We start from the raw sequence: 16,087 nt of genomic DNA on the forward strand, positions 1-16,087 counted from the left end.
TTCATTACTTTCATCATAAGTTGTATAAATGTATAGTAAACAAACAAGCTCTGTATTGCATACTGGGGTTTCTTATGCAGTTAGGTCCATACCTTTTTGAACAATGAGACAATGTTTGAGGAAGAGGAAGCTAAAGATTCTGTTACCACCTTCAGTTTCTGCTTGTTTGTGGGTCTTTCATTTTTGTGTTTGATCCATTAACAGTTACAGAAATACAATGGTCAAAGAAGCTAAAGGAAAACTTTGAAAATACACCAGATCTCTATGTGGGAAAAACATATAGGGCTGACTGGGTAATGTATTAGGAAATTCATGGGAAGTAAAATTATCAACCTACGAGGCTTGAATTAAAAAAAAAAAGAAAAAGGTAGTGTGTTTTGCTAAAATTTAATTGCAGCAACTTAAAATGGCAATCAGTAGTTTGTATGGCCCCAAACAATGTGAGGCATGATCCTAATGAGATGACTGATGGTGTCGTTGGAGATCACTGAGCACCTGGACAGACTAGGTGCCAAGCTGGCAGTGTGGTGCAGGAGGAACTCGGGACCCACTGCACCAGCATAGTGTCTAGTGACTGTGGATCCAAGGATTTCACACCAATACATAGTCAGGTTTCCCTTGCCTAGTCTGTAGAGGCCTGTGCATCCATTTATGCTTCCCCATACTAACCACCACCAAATTGGTCATGGTGAAGGATGTAGCATAATATTCTCCACTGCTTCCCAGAGCCTTCCATGTCTGCCACGTCTTTTCTTACATGCTCTAGAGGGCCACATCAAAGCTTCAGGCAATGGCACGTATTGATGTGTCATCCTGGAGGGACTGGACTACCTGTGCAACCTCTGGTTTTTTTTATTGTGAATTTCTGCTGGTTATAAGTTTCCCACTGAAAATTATTAAAAGTCTTTCAAGGTTTTAATGTTACTCTTGTAGACACACTGCCCCTAGTACAGCTCAAACAAGTAATATTTCTCCTGAACCATAAAGTGTTTAACACAAAATTTTATTGAATTATTACAAAAAACAGTTCACAAAAGTGAATTAATAAAGATCAACAAAACATTAAAATCAATGCTTGTGCTTCTAGTTTAAATCAGTGAACAGGAACAAAGAGAACCTGAAGCGCGAACCTTCTACAGGCTGAAACACTCGTCTCAGCGTCTCTCTACAGTCTGGCTCGAGTCTCAGGATGCTCCTTCCTGAGGCGGGCTTGTTTTCTGCAGTGGATGAAGACGTTTGTAGGATGGATGAACGCCAGCAGAGTGAGAAAAATAAGACCGATGTCCACCTGGAACAGTTATAGACAAAAGTTTGCATTCATGTGAGTACAGCAAATGCAAGAAAAGTGTATTAAATATTGACCTGTGTTGATATTTAGCCACTGCTGGGTTCTTCAATGTTAAATCAATCAGTGACACAGTCAAGTATAGTGACGGTTAATGAAGCAAAATTTCAAGTTTTTGTTGTAAATATTTACAGGACCTCATTGAGGTGGGGGAATTTGGTACTTATTAATGTTTCTTATTTTTCCAGCACTTTTGAGTCCTAAACATATTCACACATATGAAAATCATTCTATGAGCAAATCTAAGCATCGATATAATGGAACTGCATCATGAGGCCAAGGGTTTGCAGCACTGTCAGAAAAGCAAAGGGTGACTATAAAATATAAAACATGTTCCACACATGTTATTTCACACTTTTTTGTTTACTAAATAATTCCATATTTTGATGCCTTCAGTAAAAATCTACAATGTAAGAAAGTAAGTAAGTCATGAAAATACAGAAAACCCATTAAATAAGAAGGTGTGTCCAAATTTTAAACAGAAAATCCATGTCTGACCTTGAGGTCCGAGATTTTTATTAGATACACGTATGACATCAATTTGAAGCTCCTACATCGCTCTGTTTTTGAGCTATTGCATTCACGTGTCCTGTCTGCCTGCCTAGCAGGGTGGCAATAATACCTCATCAGGCTTATACAGATGAGGGGTAAAAACCTACATAAAAGGGGTATTCTCTGACCACGGAGACGAGGGGGTACTGCAGAACAGAGACTCCAGCGGACACAGCCATCACCAGGCCATACAGCTTCCCAAAGTGACAGGCTGGAAAGCTGAGAGAGCAAAAACCAAAGGGTTAAAACGTGTCTGTGTCTAACTGATGAATAAATTCTCTTTTACCTCAATTTGAAATTATTTTGCCTCCTGAAATTGTATTTTAATTGAACCTGAGAAGTTTAGAAGACGGGGAAACTCAAAAAAGCCAAACTAGTGACTGATACTTTAGCAATATGTATTCTGTGTGATTATCAAGTTTTAAATGTAATACATGCAACTTGAAACTGTTACTTTCCAGCCTGTCCAGTGTGTGTTTGATATAAACTCACGCGATGCTAAGGAAGGCTGCATTCCCCCCATAAAGGAAGGAGCGATTGAGGACCTGCAGGACAAAGGTGAAGTACTGAAGCGGGAGAAAAGCAATGGAGGTGCACACAGAGAAGAGGAGGCACTGCAGGGCAGTCAGGAGCAGGGACAGGTAGGAGGAGCGCAGGTCCGCCTCTTGCTCCGTCTCTCCTACAGTACAAGAGAGATTCAGAAGGAGTTTCCACATGAAAACATGTCGTTCTAACAGCGTTCACTGATTTACCCGGAGCCAGAGGCTTCTTCTTGTGTCTGTCCATGATGAGTCCGTTCCAGGGGGCACACAGGATGCCACACAGCTGAGTTATTGCGAAAGCATTGGTGTACTGGCTCACTGACGATTTAGGGATGGATGAGAAAATGAGGGAATGAGGTCAGTTAGAGAATATCTGGATCAAAGATGATAATACGGACAATGACTAACCCAGGCTGGAGTCACCATCAGCCAGCCGGTTCAGCATGGAGTTGAGCGTGCCAATGAAGAAGTAGTGTCTCAGCTGCATGATGGACAACCACACCAGGTGAAATATGAAGAACCTGGACTTGACACAGCTGCCGAACGACTGCACTGAACACACAAAACTGGGTGTAAAATACATCGACTACATGTACATGTATTTGCCTGCAGTGATTTCTTTGTTGGTCAAACAGTAGAAACACTTGACACAAACAGTTTTGGATGGTATAAAAACCTTTTTCTGTGTTTTGAGCCTCTGTCCTACCCTCGGGTGCCAGCGACGTGTTCTCCGTCTCAGGGGACTCCTGTGTCGGCGGACATGCCTTCATCTCAGTCTCCTCCACAGTGTCAGTGTTTCCTTTTCCACAGTTTGTCCTGAACATCAGAATAAAGTGTGATTCACAAATGAGTGCACATTCAAAATCAATAATGAACTGGTCAATTTTGTTCTTTTGTTGGTGACTCAGAATTATTGAAAAATCAAAAAGTTTATGCTCATCATCTGTGGTGAAATATGGAGAAAGCAAAGAAAGTGTGGTGACATCCAGCTCGGAAAACTTGTCTTTGTTTGGTTTTTGTACTGGTGAAACTTTTGGGTACAATAAAGCCCCTTTTCCATTAGTACCTATTTGAACTGACCCGCCACAGCTCGACTTGGACCTGGTTTTCCATTACAATCCAATACCATCTAATGTGCGTGGTCATCGTCACAGCAACGCAGGCGAGGATCCCATGACGTAATTATGACGTATGCGACATGAACACTACAACAAAGGTGGAGGTTGAGGTGACGATATACCTACCGTTGGTTTTTATAGCCATTTCCCTCGTTGTGGGTTCCAAAAATGGCGGTTTTGATTTTCATGAACAACAATAACAACAAGAATAAGAAAAATATATACTTCTGAATTCAACCACTACACCATCCAAATGCTACGCTCACTTTAAATTAAAAAGATAAAAGACTTCACCTTTCTCAGTAACATTTAGTATTTGATCCCTGATTTAGGTAGTTCCAAACTTTTTCACAAAATAAGAACAAATTACACAAAAACATGTTAGTAATACTGAATTTGTGCTTGAAATGTGTGTTTAAGTACAGATTTTGTGTGCTTCAAAGACGGCCACTGTCTTTATGACCTGAATGGCAAAAAGCTGTCATGCTCTCACCCGTAGGTGTAGTTTTCAGGCAGAGTGTAGGGGATGTGGGTTTTCGGCATCAACAGGAAAGTTCTCGCCACGTGAATGCTGCTGCAGACTGTCAGGAAAATGAAAGAGGTGTGGAGAGAGATTCCCTGTTCGTAGAGAATCTGCAGAGGGAAAAAAAAGGTCATTAAGCCTCAGATCAGACAGATCATTCTGTTTTCCCAAAGCAAAGCAGCCTCAGTAACTGTGACATGATAAAAGTCTGAACTAAATAAATGTTTAGTTTACAGCCTGGTGCAAAAATGGTTTTGGTCTCTACAGCGAACTTCTCTCTTCATGACAATTTCAATATATATATATATGGAGAGAGAGAGAGAGAGATAGAGAGATAGATGATTTAAAGTTCGGACTGCATTGCCTGGCAGGTGGGTGCTGACACAGGTGGCTATCTTCCCACCTCCTCTAATTTAAGTCACTAAGCTAGGCCTCTGATCTGCGTGTGGCTCTGACCAATAAAATGGCTATTCTAGTAATTCTTGTAGTCGGCGCTATCTGGATACCATCTCTTCTGTTTCTCTTCTCTTCTGTCTCTTCTGTCTTTAGGGTAGACAGACTGGTCTGCAGTGACTGGATACCATGCTAGTCTGTCACGCTGAAGAGAGCCGGGTGTGAAGGCAAAACTTTCAATATACTGACTGCTCTATGTTCCTATCCTCACCTTGGGCATAAGCTGAGGGTAATGACCGACAGAACAGGATGAGCTGCTTTGGTAAGGAGCCTGGGCTCTCCCTTAGAGATAGGGAGAAGCGCTGGGTTATTCAGGACTGGATGAAGGGATGTAAATTCTAAAATTTTATTCATGTAGTATTTAGCATAAATTCACAGGTATATTTGTTGGTGCACCAGTACAGCTATGGGATGCAGCTTGTTTCCACCTTTTTTTTGTCCAAATAAGAATAAAACTGCACTTCAGTAAAGTAGTAGTGGTACTAGTGTGGGGACAGCGTTGTTTTATCCATCTAATGTGTGTGACAAATATGAGTGTAGCAATTATCACTCCCACCTTAACGATGAGAAGCACAGCAGAGGAGGAGTCAAAGGCACCGTTGTAGAAAGTGATGATGGTGGAGCGATGAGCAGGAAACAGGTTGCCCACCTTTCCGTCACACAGAGACACAGATCATCAGGACAAAATATGTTTGAAAGTTTAGAAGTGGCTCAAATGTATTTCTGTTTAGGAACACAGAAACATTTCTACAGGTGTAGTTACCTGCATGTTAGTTATGAGCAGCAGGACTCCACCCACAGCAAGAAGAGACAGGGCGGGGTAAAGCAGATGTGAAAATTCTACAAGACACAGAAATACAAACATTAGGAATGTGATGTTGCACAATATTAAAGGTAGTTAGAGTTAAAATTCCAGAGTCATGGTGTAGAGAGCAGCAGAGCAGCAGAAGTGCTGACGAGCAGTTAAAACGCTGAATAATCATGTTTGAAAACAAACTTTTTGCTTTTCCTGCAGCACTAAAGGGTTACAGTCAGGGCTGGATTTGGTGACCCTGAACCTTTAAACTTTCTATAGGCTCAGGCTGATGGGGCGTTTTGTTGTTCGTGGTCTCTCTGTGCCCTCATTCTCTCTCTCTTCTTTTTTCCCCCATTCCACAAACATCGAGGCTGAGCCTGTTTCTGCCGGAGGTCTTTTCCCATTAAAAGGGAACTCTTGCCTGTAAACGCTTGCCTGTAAACAGGCGACTGCCTGATTTGTTAGGCTTTCTCTCTAATATTGTAGAGTATCCATATTGCGCCTTAAGTTAACTGCTGTTGTGATACGATATAAATGAGACTGAAATCAAATGCCAACAGCTATACTGGAAAATAAAGAACACAAGTTTATTATAATGACCTGAATGACGCACCGTTGTGTAGTCACCTGATTTTCTCACAGTGATTGTGATTATTTTACTGGGATTCATCATATATGAGGGGTGTTACAGTGACTAAGTCATCAGGCGTGTGGCGAAAACAACTTTTACCTGTTTTCTGTCATTCGTGTTTGGTATGAACCGAGCTGTAGCTGAGGAGATTGCTAGAAACCTGCTTTGTGCTTAAGATGGGAAAGCCAACACAGCTGCTCTTTTTTAAAAACAAAGAACAGTAGGTGGTTCTTTCACAGGTTTGTGTGCCATAAAAGTCCCCAAGAATATGAAATGTGAGGCCAACACTGCCTGGCACATGCAAATTATACTACTAACTGCTAATTAGCTAAAATAGTGTTGTCATAATAGCTAGGGTGTTCGATTTTTACACTTTAGCACACAGAATAAGCTTTCAAGTAGTCAAATAAACCTAACACAGTGTGACCAGAATATGAAATTCTCACAAGGAAAGCATTATGGAAAAGGTGGAAATTATGACACAGAGGTGAAAGGTGAATCTAATGAAAACTTGACGTTCATAAACTACATAAAAATATGTTTTCTAATAATCGTAACCTGTGCACCTACCTGGGCTAGAGAGGGCCACCAGCAAGGTACCACCACTAAAAAGGGCTCTGGAGAGGGAAAAATATAATCAGGACACATAAACGTTTCTGTTTTTACCATCAGATATCCACCAGCTACGAGGAGCAGACTTCCTATGAGGGCGCACTGAGACTGGTTGGTGGCTTGAGGGTGATTTTGGCCTGCAGCGAAGTCGCCTTGAGCATTGACAGAAATGAGCTGGCAAAGTTTTCTGAACCCATTCATGAAACTGTCCACTCTCCCCCCAGATACCACGTAATCTCATGCATGTAGTCTCTCTCGACAGGACGATGAAACGTGGAAAAGAGAGTGAAAGACTCAATAAAAAAGTCAAGATGCAGCTTAATTCTGAAAAACAAGTACCAATCAGGGGGCAGCATAGTTAAAAACAGCAGCATAAATACACAAAACAACTGAGTTTTGTGTATGTAGTTTTTGTATGTGTAGCCAAAGTTGACCTTGAAAAGGCTTGTTGGTTTGTACCAAATCTTACATTTTGTAATCTGAATAAATTTCTCCTCAGATGAACAATGACTAAAGAAATAATCTGGCACACTTTCCATTAACACTAGAACAATATAATCTGGTACTGACAATTAACTACCTATTTTATTTAAAAATCAAGTAGTGACTCAACAACACTCATTAAATCCTAAACTGTGTAATAATTCTTGTTGCGCATGTTTTGCACGAAGTTACAGACTTTGTCTGCGTCTCTCCACACAATAATCACAATATAATCATATACATTCCTGATCACTGCAATAAATAAGAAAACTTAAAGTGATATCGTGTTACACCAAAACTCTAAAGCAAATCTGCATTCCTAAGTGTTCCAGCAATGATTAACATAACAGGTTTGGAATAACAATTGTTTTCTCATGGCAGCTGGATCATTTGAATACTGTGAGGTAGATGATTTCATAGTACACGCCTTGGGGCAGCTACAGTATGTGATTGTGCGATTAAGTGGTATAAACATAACTGAGTTGTTCTGAAAAAATTTTTGTTCTACTGTAACCTGTGCAGTGAAAAAGTTCAGTTTCTAAAAAAGAAAATAAATAAATTGTTATCTATTGATCTGGACTCTGAACCAGATTTAAACCAATTACATCAAGTATTAGTTCTGACACTAGAAACTGTCAAATATATTTTGGGGTTGAATGAGGTGGGCTCTGTTTGAGTCTAATCTCTGTGCCTCTGTGAGACACTCCATAAACAACTGAGCTACATTATTTGTTTTACCATGTTCTAATCTTAACTAGTATCAGATTTTTTTGGTTTCTTTGCTGAAACTAATTGGCAGACAAGTTTTTTTTATTCTGCTGGAGGTCTGACCTACAAAGGTATCTTAGTTTACTTGGAATATATTGTTGATTAACAACAGCAAGAAATAGTTAACAAATGTGTATTTGGGTCTGCAGCTCAGACATATTTCTTTTTAGCACTGACTTACATTGCCAGCAGTCTGGTCATCCGTGTGCCACAGTGATCAAATATGTAGCCATTTAATAGAGTGAGGAAGTTGTTGAGGAAGGAGGCCACAGTAAAAACCAGCGAGAACTGCTCATCCTGACCACTACAGTCTGGAAGAAAAACAAACAGAAACACACACGCACAAATATATCTGAAACCTGCTTCTGTGGTGTCCTGAATGAGCGTCGTGTCCAATCTAAACTCAAGAGGTGCTCACCTTTACTATCCATGGTGCTGTTAGTGTCGACACACAGCCAACCAAAGTATTCCTCTTTCTTCAGCACAAACACCAAGGAGGCATGGCCAAACACCAGGCCGGCAAATAACAGACACTCCAGCAACCCTGTGATCAGGGTCAGCCAGTAGCGCAGGCTGTAACCAGCTACAGTTCCCTGCATTTTTCACTTCGTCTTTCCAGCTCACACAAAGGTCAAACAGAACTTCCAGACAGATCTTTGTTCCTAAACCATGGAATAAAAACATAACAGGTATAAGTAGAGATTTTTCAGTTTTACATGCCTCAAATACAGCAAAAACTGTTCAAGAAAGGATCACGAGTGCAAGAGGGAGCAACATCTGTGTGAGCATGGGCAGTCTATGAGCTGAAGGCCAAAGAGGATAAAAAATAAAGTTGACTTAAGTTTTGAGTGGATTTTTTAATGCAACAGTAACAAGCTTACAGAAAACGTTAACATTTTCTCATAGAAATCCTGCATGTTCCTCGAAATTTATCGTGCAATGTGAAATGTTTGTTTAATATCACGAAGGTTGAAACAAAGCATGTCCTTCTGGCTTGGCGAGTGTGACCCTGAGCGCTCAGTCTGGCAGGAGTCCTCACATCATGGGTACATCACATTATTTCAGCCTGAAAAGTTCCTTCTGCTCCCCTGGTGTCACTTCACACACCATGACAGCATCCACCTGGCTTAGGTGGTGCACAGCCTGTCTGGAACTGCATTCATATCTATTAAAATTAAACTAATTTGGGTGGGATATCTTAGACGGAAGTAGAGCTGGGCGATAGAACGATAACGATATGTATTGCGAAATAACTTTTTCTCGATAGAAAAATTAAACTATTGCGATAGGCCTCATCTCTCTTGTCCTCTTTAAAAAAAGAAAAAAGAACAGCCAATCCAAATTAAGTAGCGCAGAGCCGAACCAATCACAGTCGCAGCGTCACGTCACATGACTTGTTACGTACAGCACAAGTGCCAAGGCGCACATGTGTATTTGTTTTTGCAGCCATGCAGCCCGGGTAATAAAGGAAATGAGTTTGCCGACTAGAGAAAAATCAACCGAGAGCGTGAGCGAAGGTTATCGAAGAGAAAACAGATGATGGTTCCAATGCCGGAGAGCTTGTCGAACGGAAGGGCCACAGAAGTTCCGTAGTGTGAAGGTATTTCGGCTATTTCAAGTCTGACAAAAAACAGCGCACACTGTAAATTGTGCCGAAAGCAAGTCTGGAAATACACTAAAGCGGTGCATGCTCAATCTCTGACTGAAAGCGCTAATTCGTCATTCGGCTTTTGTCAAACTAAAGTAACTGTTAAAACTGTTTGAAAAGCTAAGCTATACAACAAGGAGAGATTGAGAATTTCCTTTTAGTTCTCAGTTTATTTGATATTGACAAAAGTTAGTCAATTTTGTCTGTTCTTCTGTAAAACGACCTAAGATTTATTTTTAGAATTAATATTTTGTTTCTAAGTGGAATTGACAATTTAGTAGTCTGTTTTGTTTGTTCTATTTTGAAACTTAAACGCTTTAGCGGCTGCCTTTTGTGTAGTTTGCAATATTTGCCTTTATTTATCTGAAACTGAAGTCTCATGTTCCTTAAGTACATCTACCCTGTTGAACTTATTATGGGAAATAAATATTTTAATTAAAACAAGCTGCTAATTATTTCACATTTTACTTGTGAGCAACGGCACATTTAAATCTTACAAATATAGTTATTTGGCTTATATCGTGATATATATCGTTATCGCCTGAAATGAAAAAAACATATCGTGATATGAAAAAATCTTATATCGCCCAGCTCTAGACGGAGGTATTATTCAGTGTTATCAGCAAAACAGTTACTTGAACATACCAAAACCACTCACACTTATCTTTCTATTTCTAACCCATTACATTAGGGCAGTGCTTCTGAAACTGAGAAACTCCACAGTGAATTTTACTTAATTCAATGTACACAAACACGGCAGCACTGGCTCACTCATTTGCTTTATTTTCTCTAAAAAACCTCCCACCTAGTTTCATCCTGTCGCAGCAGTTTCAGAACCACTGCATGAGAGGGAACCACAGTGTGACATCTACACTAACTAGATACTAGATTTTACATACAAACAAATAGTAGCTGCACAAAACCCACAATCAATTTCAGCTTAATTCATTAATCACCAGATTAGTGATAACTCCATTTTTCCTTAAAACAGTTCTATACTTTTGTTTAAAAAACTGACTACAATAACACTGTGATGAAAACACTTTTACCTTAATGTTTCCCAGTGAGTTTATTTGCATGGTGTATATAGTCCATTTACCTTCCCCTCAAGTTAAACTCATTCTGCAAAGTGCAGAGACTACAGACAGGGCAACAGTTATCGCCAAGGGGTGGTAATCCAGATTAATCCTGATAATCTACGTAATGACATATGGCACTACACGGGCACAAGAACGCTCCAAATGTGACTATTAAAACACGATTATTCGAGAAATTTAACCTCATCTTATCACAGTGTGAGGTTTAATATCACAAATACTTGTATAAAACACAAATATACGTCCAGTTTTCTATGCAGAGGCAAATAATGAACTCATCTCAGTGGCAATCCAACAAAACATGCTTCTAAGCGCCGACCCTCATGAAAAAGTTAAGAAACAATGCTTACCCCATAATCTCTGGGTAATCCACACATGATATCTCTACTGTGCAGAGACTCTGTGGGGCCGTGATGCATCTTGCACCCGATAAGCAGCGTTTAATGGGCAGGGAGCTTTACTCTCTCTGTTTATAGATCCAGCTTTAATCCCAGACAGATGGACACAGGGCGGGAAACCACGTTTACACACTAATTCCAGTATTAGTCTAATTATGAGTTATAAGCTAATCTAATGGACATGCGGTCCAGCCTGTTGACAAGTTTTCCCCCTGCTTCATTTGGAGCTCATTTTAAATAAAAAACAGACTTAGGATCCACCTGCAGGTCAGACAAGGAAACCCATTTTCTTTCAGATGCCCTGTCTCAAATATAATCTGCTATTAATGCATATTTCACAGTTTTTAACATGCCCTGCGGCTATGAAAAATAAAGGTCTTATATCAATAAGGTATAATTATTCCTACAGCTCACATCTTATTGTGTAATTTCCTAACATTTCTTGCATTTCATAACATTTCTGTTAAAAAAATATTGGTAGGTACAGTCAAACAAAGGAATAAACATATGATAATCTAAGTATTTTTTTAATTAATGAGTATCTTTGGAGTATTTTAAAAGAAAGTTATGTAAAATTATGTAAGTTTTTTTTACAATATGATTAGCATTCAGAGGAAATGAGTGAAATTGTAATTACAGATTACTATTAGAGGTGCAGACTATATTATTCTACTCTCTCCTTTTTACATTATAATTACATTTTATTTTAAATGCAGGCTGTAGTACACTTCAGTTACTGTGTTTATAAGTGGTGATACCTGAACCTTTCATTTAAATTGACAACACTTTACAGTCCAGCCTTGATCTCACAGACAGAGAAAAAGAAACTGTATAAAACACTTTCTGATTAAACTGTGTTTTAGAAATTAGAAAAAAAATTATATCAGCATGATTAGTGTCTAGTTTCTTTTTAAAATACTCTGAAGGGTCTCATTACCTTTACTAAAAACATGTAGGTTTGAATCATTTAATGAGTTTCTCCTTTCATTTAAAGTTGGAGGTAAAGAACCTTACATATTAAATCCTGAAAAAAAATGGATGATTCAATATTGTGAAATGATACCATAAGTCATTTTAGTTATACAACGTGTATATAGAACTATTAGTTACTCCCCAAAAAATGACTCTTTCTAATTACTGTGACCACAAAGGAAAATGTCAAGGTCAATGAAAGATGTGACAGATAAATAATGAGGACTGACAAAAAGAAAGGAGCCGACTGACTTAGACTGGGCCTCTTAATGTAAGGCGGTGGTCGTTGTTCATGTGGTGAAATTTTTCCTGAAGATCTACTACAAAAAGCTCATCACTGATATGTCACCCTGTGAGTTCTTTTTATTTTAACTTAAAATTAATATGAAGGGTTTTAATTAAAGTTAAATATAAAATGCCTCTCACACTTACGTCCACTCATATCTTCACTTCCTGCTATTGTCTCTGATCAAACTAAAATTCATAAATGATAATCTTACATGTAAACCTTACATTTACTTTGATCATTTTAATCTAGCTCATCATCTTTGTCATCAAGGTTTTATGTGTAAGGCAAGCTTCACAAGAAGCATTTTACAGCAGTGTAATAATCACCTTCATAATTTACCTTCAGTAGAACATATCTTAACCTATTGAAGCGTCAGGCTAAAAACACTACTACCTACCTACTTACTTACATAACATAATCAATATAACCAGGGTTTTATTGACTGTTTGACTTCTTCATGAATTATGAGAATGCATTAGCTGCTGGTGAATCTGTATTATTAAAGTTTCCATGATATTTTCAGGCACCAAAAATGTACTGGGCTCATTAAGCCCCCACCATGATTTTCCTTTCATATGGAGCTATGGATTGCCAGTTTGTTTGTTTGCTTGTTTTAAGAAATGAAAAGATGGAAACCTTTTATAAAAACTAGGCTGTAACTGGTCATTGACAGATTTAAAATAATGATTATTAGTATTTGTGAATAAAATAGGTGATGGGTGTGAAAATGGTTTGAGACAAAAGAAGAAAATTCGTGCCTAGCTTCTACTTGCTATAAATATGCTAATAAGAAACTGCAAACAGTAAAATGGACACTACAATGAACTTATTAAAAATGTATTACCATAAAATATACATACAATACTTTTAAATAATTGTTTAAGAACTCTTGTCCATGTTTCACAACATGAGAGAGCAGTTTTTTAAAGAAAAGTCTTTTGTTTTAACAAATCAGGCGCCAAACTGAACCCGAAGCTATCACAAGCTAAGCTAAGCTAAGCTAGCAATTAGGAGAAAAAGAGAAATAAATCAAAACTTTTTATACTAAAATAAATCCTGAGTTTTGTGCAGAGAGAAATAAGAACTTAAGAAATTCTAAAACAGTAAAACACTGAAAAACAGAACAGACCTTTACTGAGAGGGTAGCAATAGGATGGAGAGGTTCAGGCTCCTCAGGATGTTGGCGCACTGGTTTACCTGCTCACATGTCAATCACAGAATCCCTCCTCTGTGATTGGGGGCGGGTGTTTAACCGGGACAGCTCACTGAGCTAAAGCTGAGAGAAGTGACCGGATATCATTAACAACCTTCACTGTGGTCTGCTATCTTCTTCAAGATGATCTCCAGATAGTGGGCACATAGCTATTTTAATACGATTACTTTTAGGACATTTTCAGAGATATGCTTGTTTACAAAGAAATAAAAAATAACCTGCTTGTACAAAAGAGCTTTTTGTGCACCTTTTACACCTATAGCTGTGTTAATTTGGCTAATTTATTATTATTTTTTAATTTTTAAAAAAGTAGTAAAAAGCCACTGGATCAGCCACTCTTATTGTACCTATAAATTATACCCTGAGACTAAAAAGGTTTAAAATCACCCTCAGAATTATCAAATTAAAGAAGGCAGTGAATCATTTTTTATTATCCCATTCTGGTTTAAATAATAAGGATCTGATTCCTCCTGCTCTTTCCCAACACGAAATGGTCCACATTTTGTTTTTTCCATGTGACTATGATCTAACCATGATTTTTTTGAATTGTGTTCCTTTTTTGGTTTCAGAAATGACAACCATCATTCATTGAAGGATTTCCCATGCTGACCAGATTGTCTGGTTGGCGAAGTGGCTAGCACAAAGACTAAGAGATCCTCAGGAAAGAGTCTATCTGGTGCAGGAATGAAAAAGTGCAAGAAAAGTTTGAAGGTGTAAAAATTAGGTTGGTGTCTGCTCCACTTTTTGATTATGCCAAATTTTCACTACCGTTCTATGGACTACAAAGTTCTTTAGATGTGTGAGTACCTCATCCATGAAGAAGCAAGAGATTATTAAAGAAACTACTGAAAGTTCATATGTCTTTACAGAATTGCTGTCTTGCCTTTGCATAAACTCTAACCACATAATTGACTGTGCTACGTAAAGACAAAGCAAAAAACAAAGCAAGTACAAGACATCTCTGCCAGTGCAGTTAATCTGCTCACAATGGCACGTGGGGAATTCCACCCCACTGAATATTAATCTAATAAACCTTGATATATTACCAGTTGATAATAAAAGCACAAAGACCTGCTACTGGCGAGGCAGGGGAGTGACTGATTAGTTTGACTAGTTTATTTCCCAATTCAATAAAAAAAAAGACTGCAGATGTAACAGAAGAAGAAAAGTTAAATACCACTCAAAACCCACAGAATTAGATATTCAAGATATGAATTTATTATAAGATTTCTAAAACAAAATGATCTACAATCAATTTACGCTACTAACTACTCACTGCAATGCAGTGTGTTTCACTGCAATCCTCAGTGCAGAGCTCATTCAAACTGAAACAGTGTCTTTTATATCTGTTTCTCGATGTTTTTACTTACATCTATAAGTGTGGGGGAGGGGACCTCACTAAAGGTGCCTAGCCTCCCAACAAAATGCCCTCCATCTTATTAAAAGAAAACTAACTAAACAAAGACAGAAAGATGGGGCAGGTCAATTAAAATACCATTTTTTTTGTGGTCAATACATTAAAATATAGAGTCAAGTAGCAGGCACTGAGCAGCCAAAGACAGAGTCACCAAAGAAAATAACAAAGCTGGTCAACAAACACTAAGATCACATTGCAACCACAACTGCCACTGAAGGATATCAAAGAGGAATACCTCATATCTTCCAAACTCCAGGGACTCGTGCCGAACCTCTGATGAAGATGATGGTATGACAGGAGTTCAGACAGCAGTTCTGGTAATGAGGATGTGTAATACACCTCTTCCTCCAAACATCTTTTGTGGCATCTAGATGGTATCAGAAGAGGTGTGGATTTTATTCATTAAACAGTTGCTAACTTGGCGCATGATTATTTTGATAGTAGCTTTGATTTGCATTTTCTGTTAACCCAGAAGTCTGGATGATAGAAGTTTGGATGATGTCCATCGGCATGAATGTTCTCTTCTGCCAAGACATCTGCTCCAAACCTGAGTGCTGGCTTCCTCCACCCGTACCTGAGTCGTTTGTTGAGCTTCTTTGTTAAATCTGTGAAATGTTGAAACTACAAATAAACTAGTGCACTTTTTGTTCCTCGCATTCCTCTATCTTTGAGTCAAGTGTTGGTGCTGTTTGTACTTAGTTCTGAAGCTGTCAATAAGAAACTAACATGGTGATTCATTATTTGTCAGTGAACTGTTAGTGGTGTTTCACGGCTTGAGTGTGTATTTGGAGTGTGGGGGTGGGGGCAATGACTTTGCTTCTTCATAAAATATAACATTATATCTCAACAAAATGATGATTAAAATAAGTCTTAAATCTTGATTTTTTTTAATCATAATGTTGTTACATTGTTACAAAACCTGTACAGCTGAAACTGTAGAGAACATTTATTCCATCAGTGGGACTCTAGTCACAGATACTTTTTGTTTCCCAGTGTCAGGTGGCCTTAACACTTTGCATATTACTGTGTAGTATTTGAAATGTATAGCCAGCAGCTTGTGATATTGATATTTTTTTAATGCAATTTTCAAGGAAATACTTGTCTTTCTCTTGTATTTTGATTGTATTGAAGATTTAACATTGTTTGAGCCTCATGGGATTTTCTGTTTTTTAATTTTGCTGCAGCCATTTTGTAATGGTTGCTTTACTACAGAGCACTACACCTCTGGTT

General features: G+C 38.5%; 1 protein-coding gene across 4 annotated transcripts; it reads right to left on the reverse strand.

Annotated features, from left to right (window-relative positions):
- Positions 1 to 984: 984 nt before the first annotated feature.
- Positions 985 to 15,527, reverse strand: LOC100690116 (solute carrier family 43 member 3). Of its 4 annotated transcripts, none has more exons than XM_005470077.4 (15): positions 15,432 to 15,527; positions 15,093 to 15,224; positions 13,357 to 13,503; positions 8,242 to 8,485; positions 8,005 to 8,134; positions 6,531 to 6,577; positions 5,297 to 5,373; positions 5,090 to 5,182; positions 4,051 to 4,190; positions 3,146 to 3,255; positions 2,848 to 2,991; positions 2,650 to 2,757; positions 2,390 to 2,576; positions 2,005 to 2,116; positions 985 to 1,288 (listed from the first exon to the last, which is right to left on the reverse strand). In XM_005470077.4, the coding sequence occupies exons 4-15, from the start codon at positions 8,420 to 8,422 to the stop codon at positions 1,166 to 1,168; spliced, it is 1,452 nt and encodes a 483-aa protein (XP_005470134.1). In that variant the 5' UTR covers positions 8,423 to 8,485; positions 13,357 to 13,503; positions 15,093 to 15,224; positions 15,432 to 15,527; the 3' UTR covers positions 985 to 1,165. The 4 variants fall into 4 exon arrangements, with proteins under 4 accessions (XP_005470134.1, XP_013128491.1, XP_013128492.1 ...); XM_013273037.3 differs by having other exon boundaries at positions 3,116 to 3,255; XM_013273038.3 differs by lacking the exon at positions 13,357 to 13,503 and having other exon boundaries at positions 3,116 to 3,255.
- Between the last annotated feature and the right edge of the window lie 560 nt (positions 15,528 to 16,087).

The sequence above is a fragment of the Oreochromis niloticus genome, linkage group LG6 (assembly GCF_001858045.2).
Source record: "Oreochromis niloticus isolate F11D_XX linkage group LG6, O_niloticus_UMD_NMBU, whole genome shotgun sequence".
Classification (NCBI taxonomy): Eukaryota; Metazoa; Chordata; class Actinopteri; order Cichliformes; family Cichlidae; genus Oreochromis; species Oreochromis niloticus.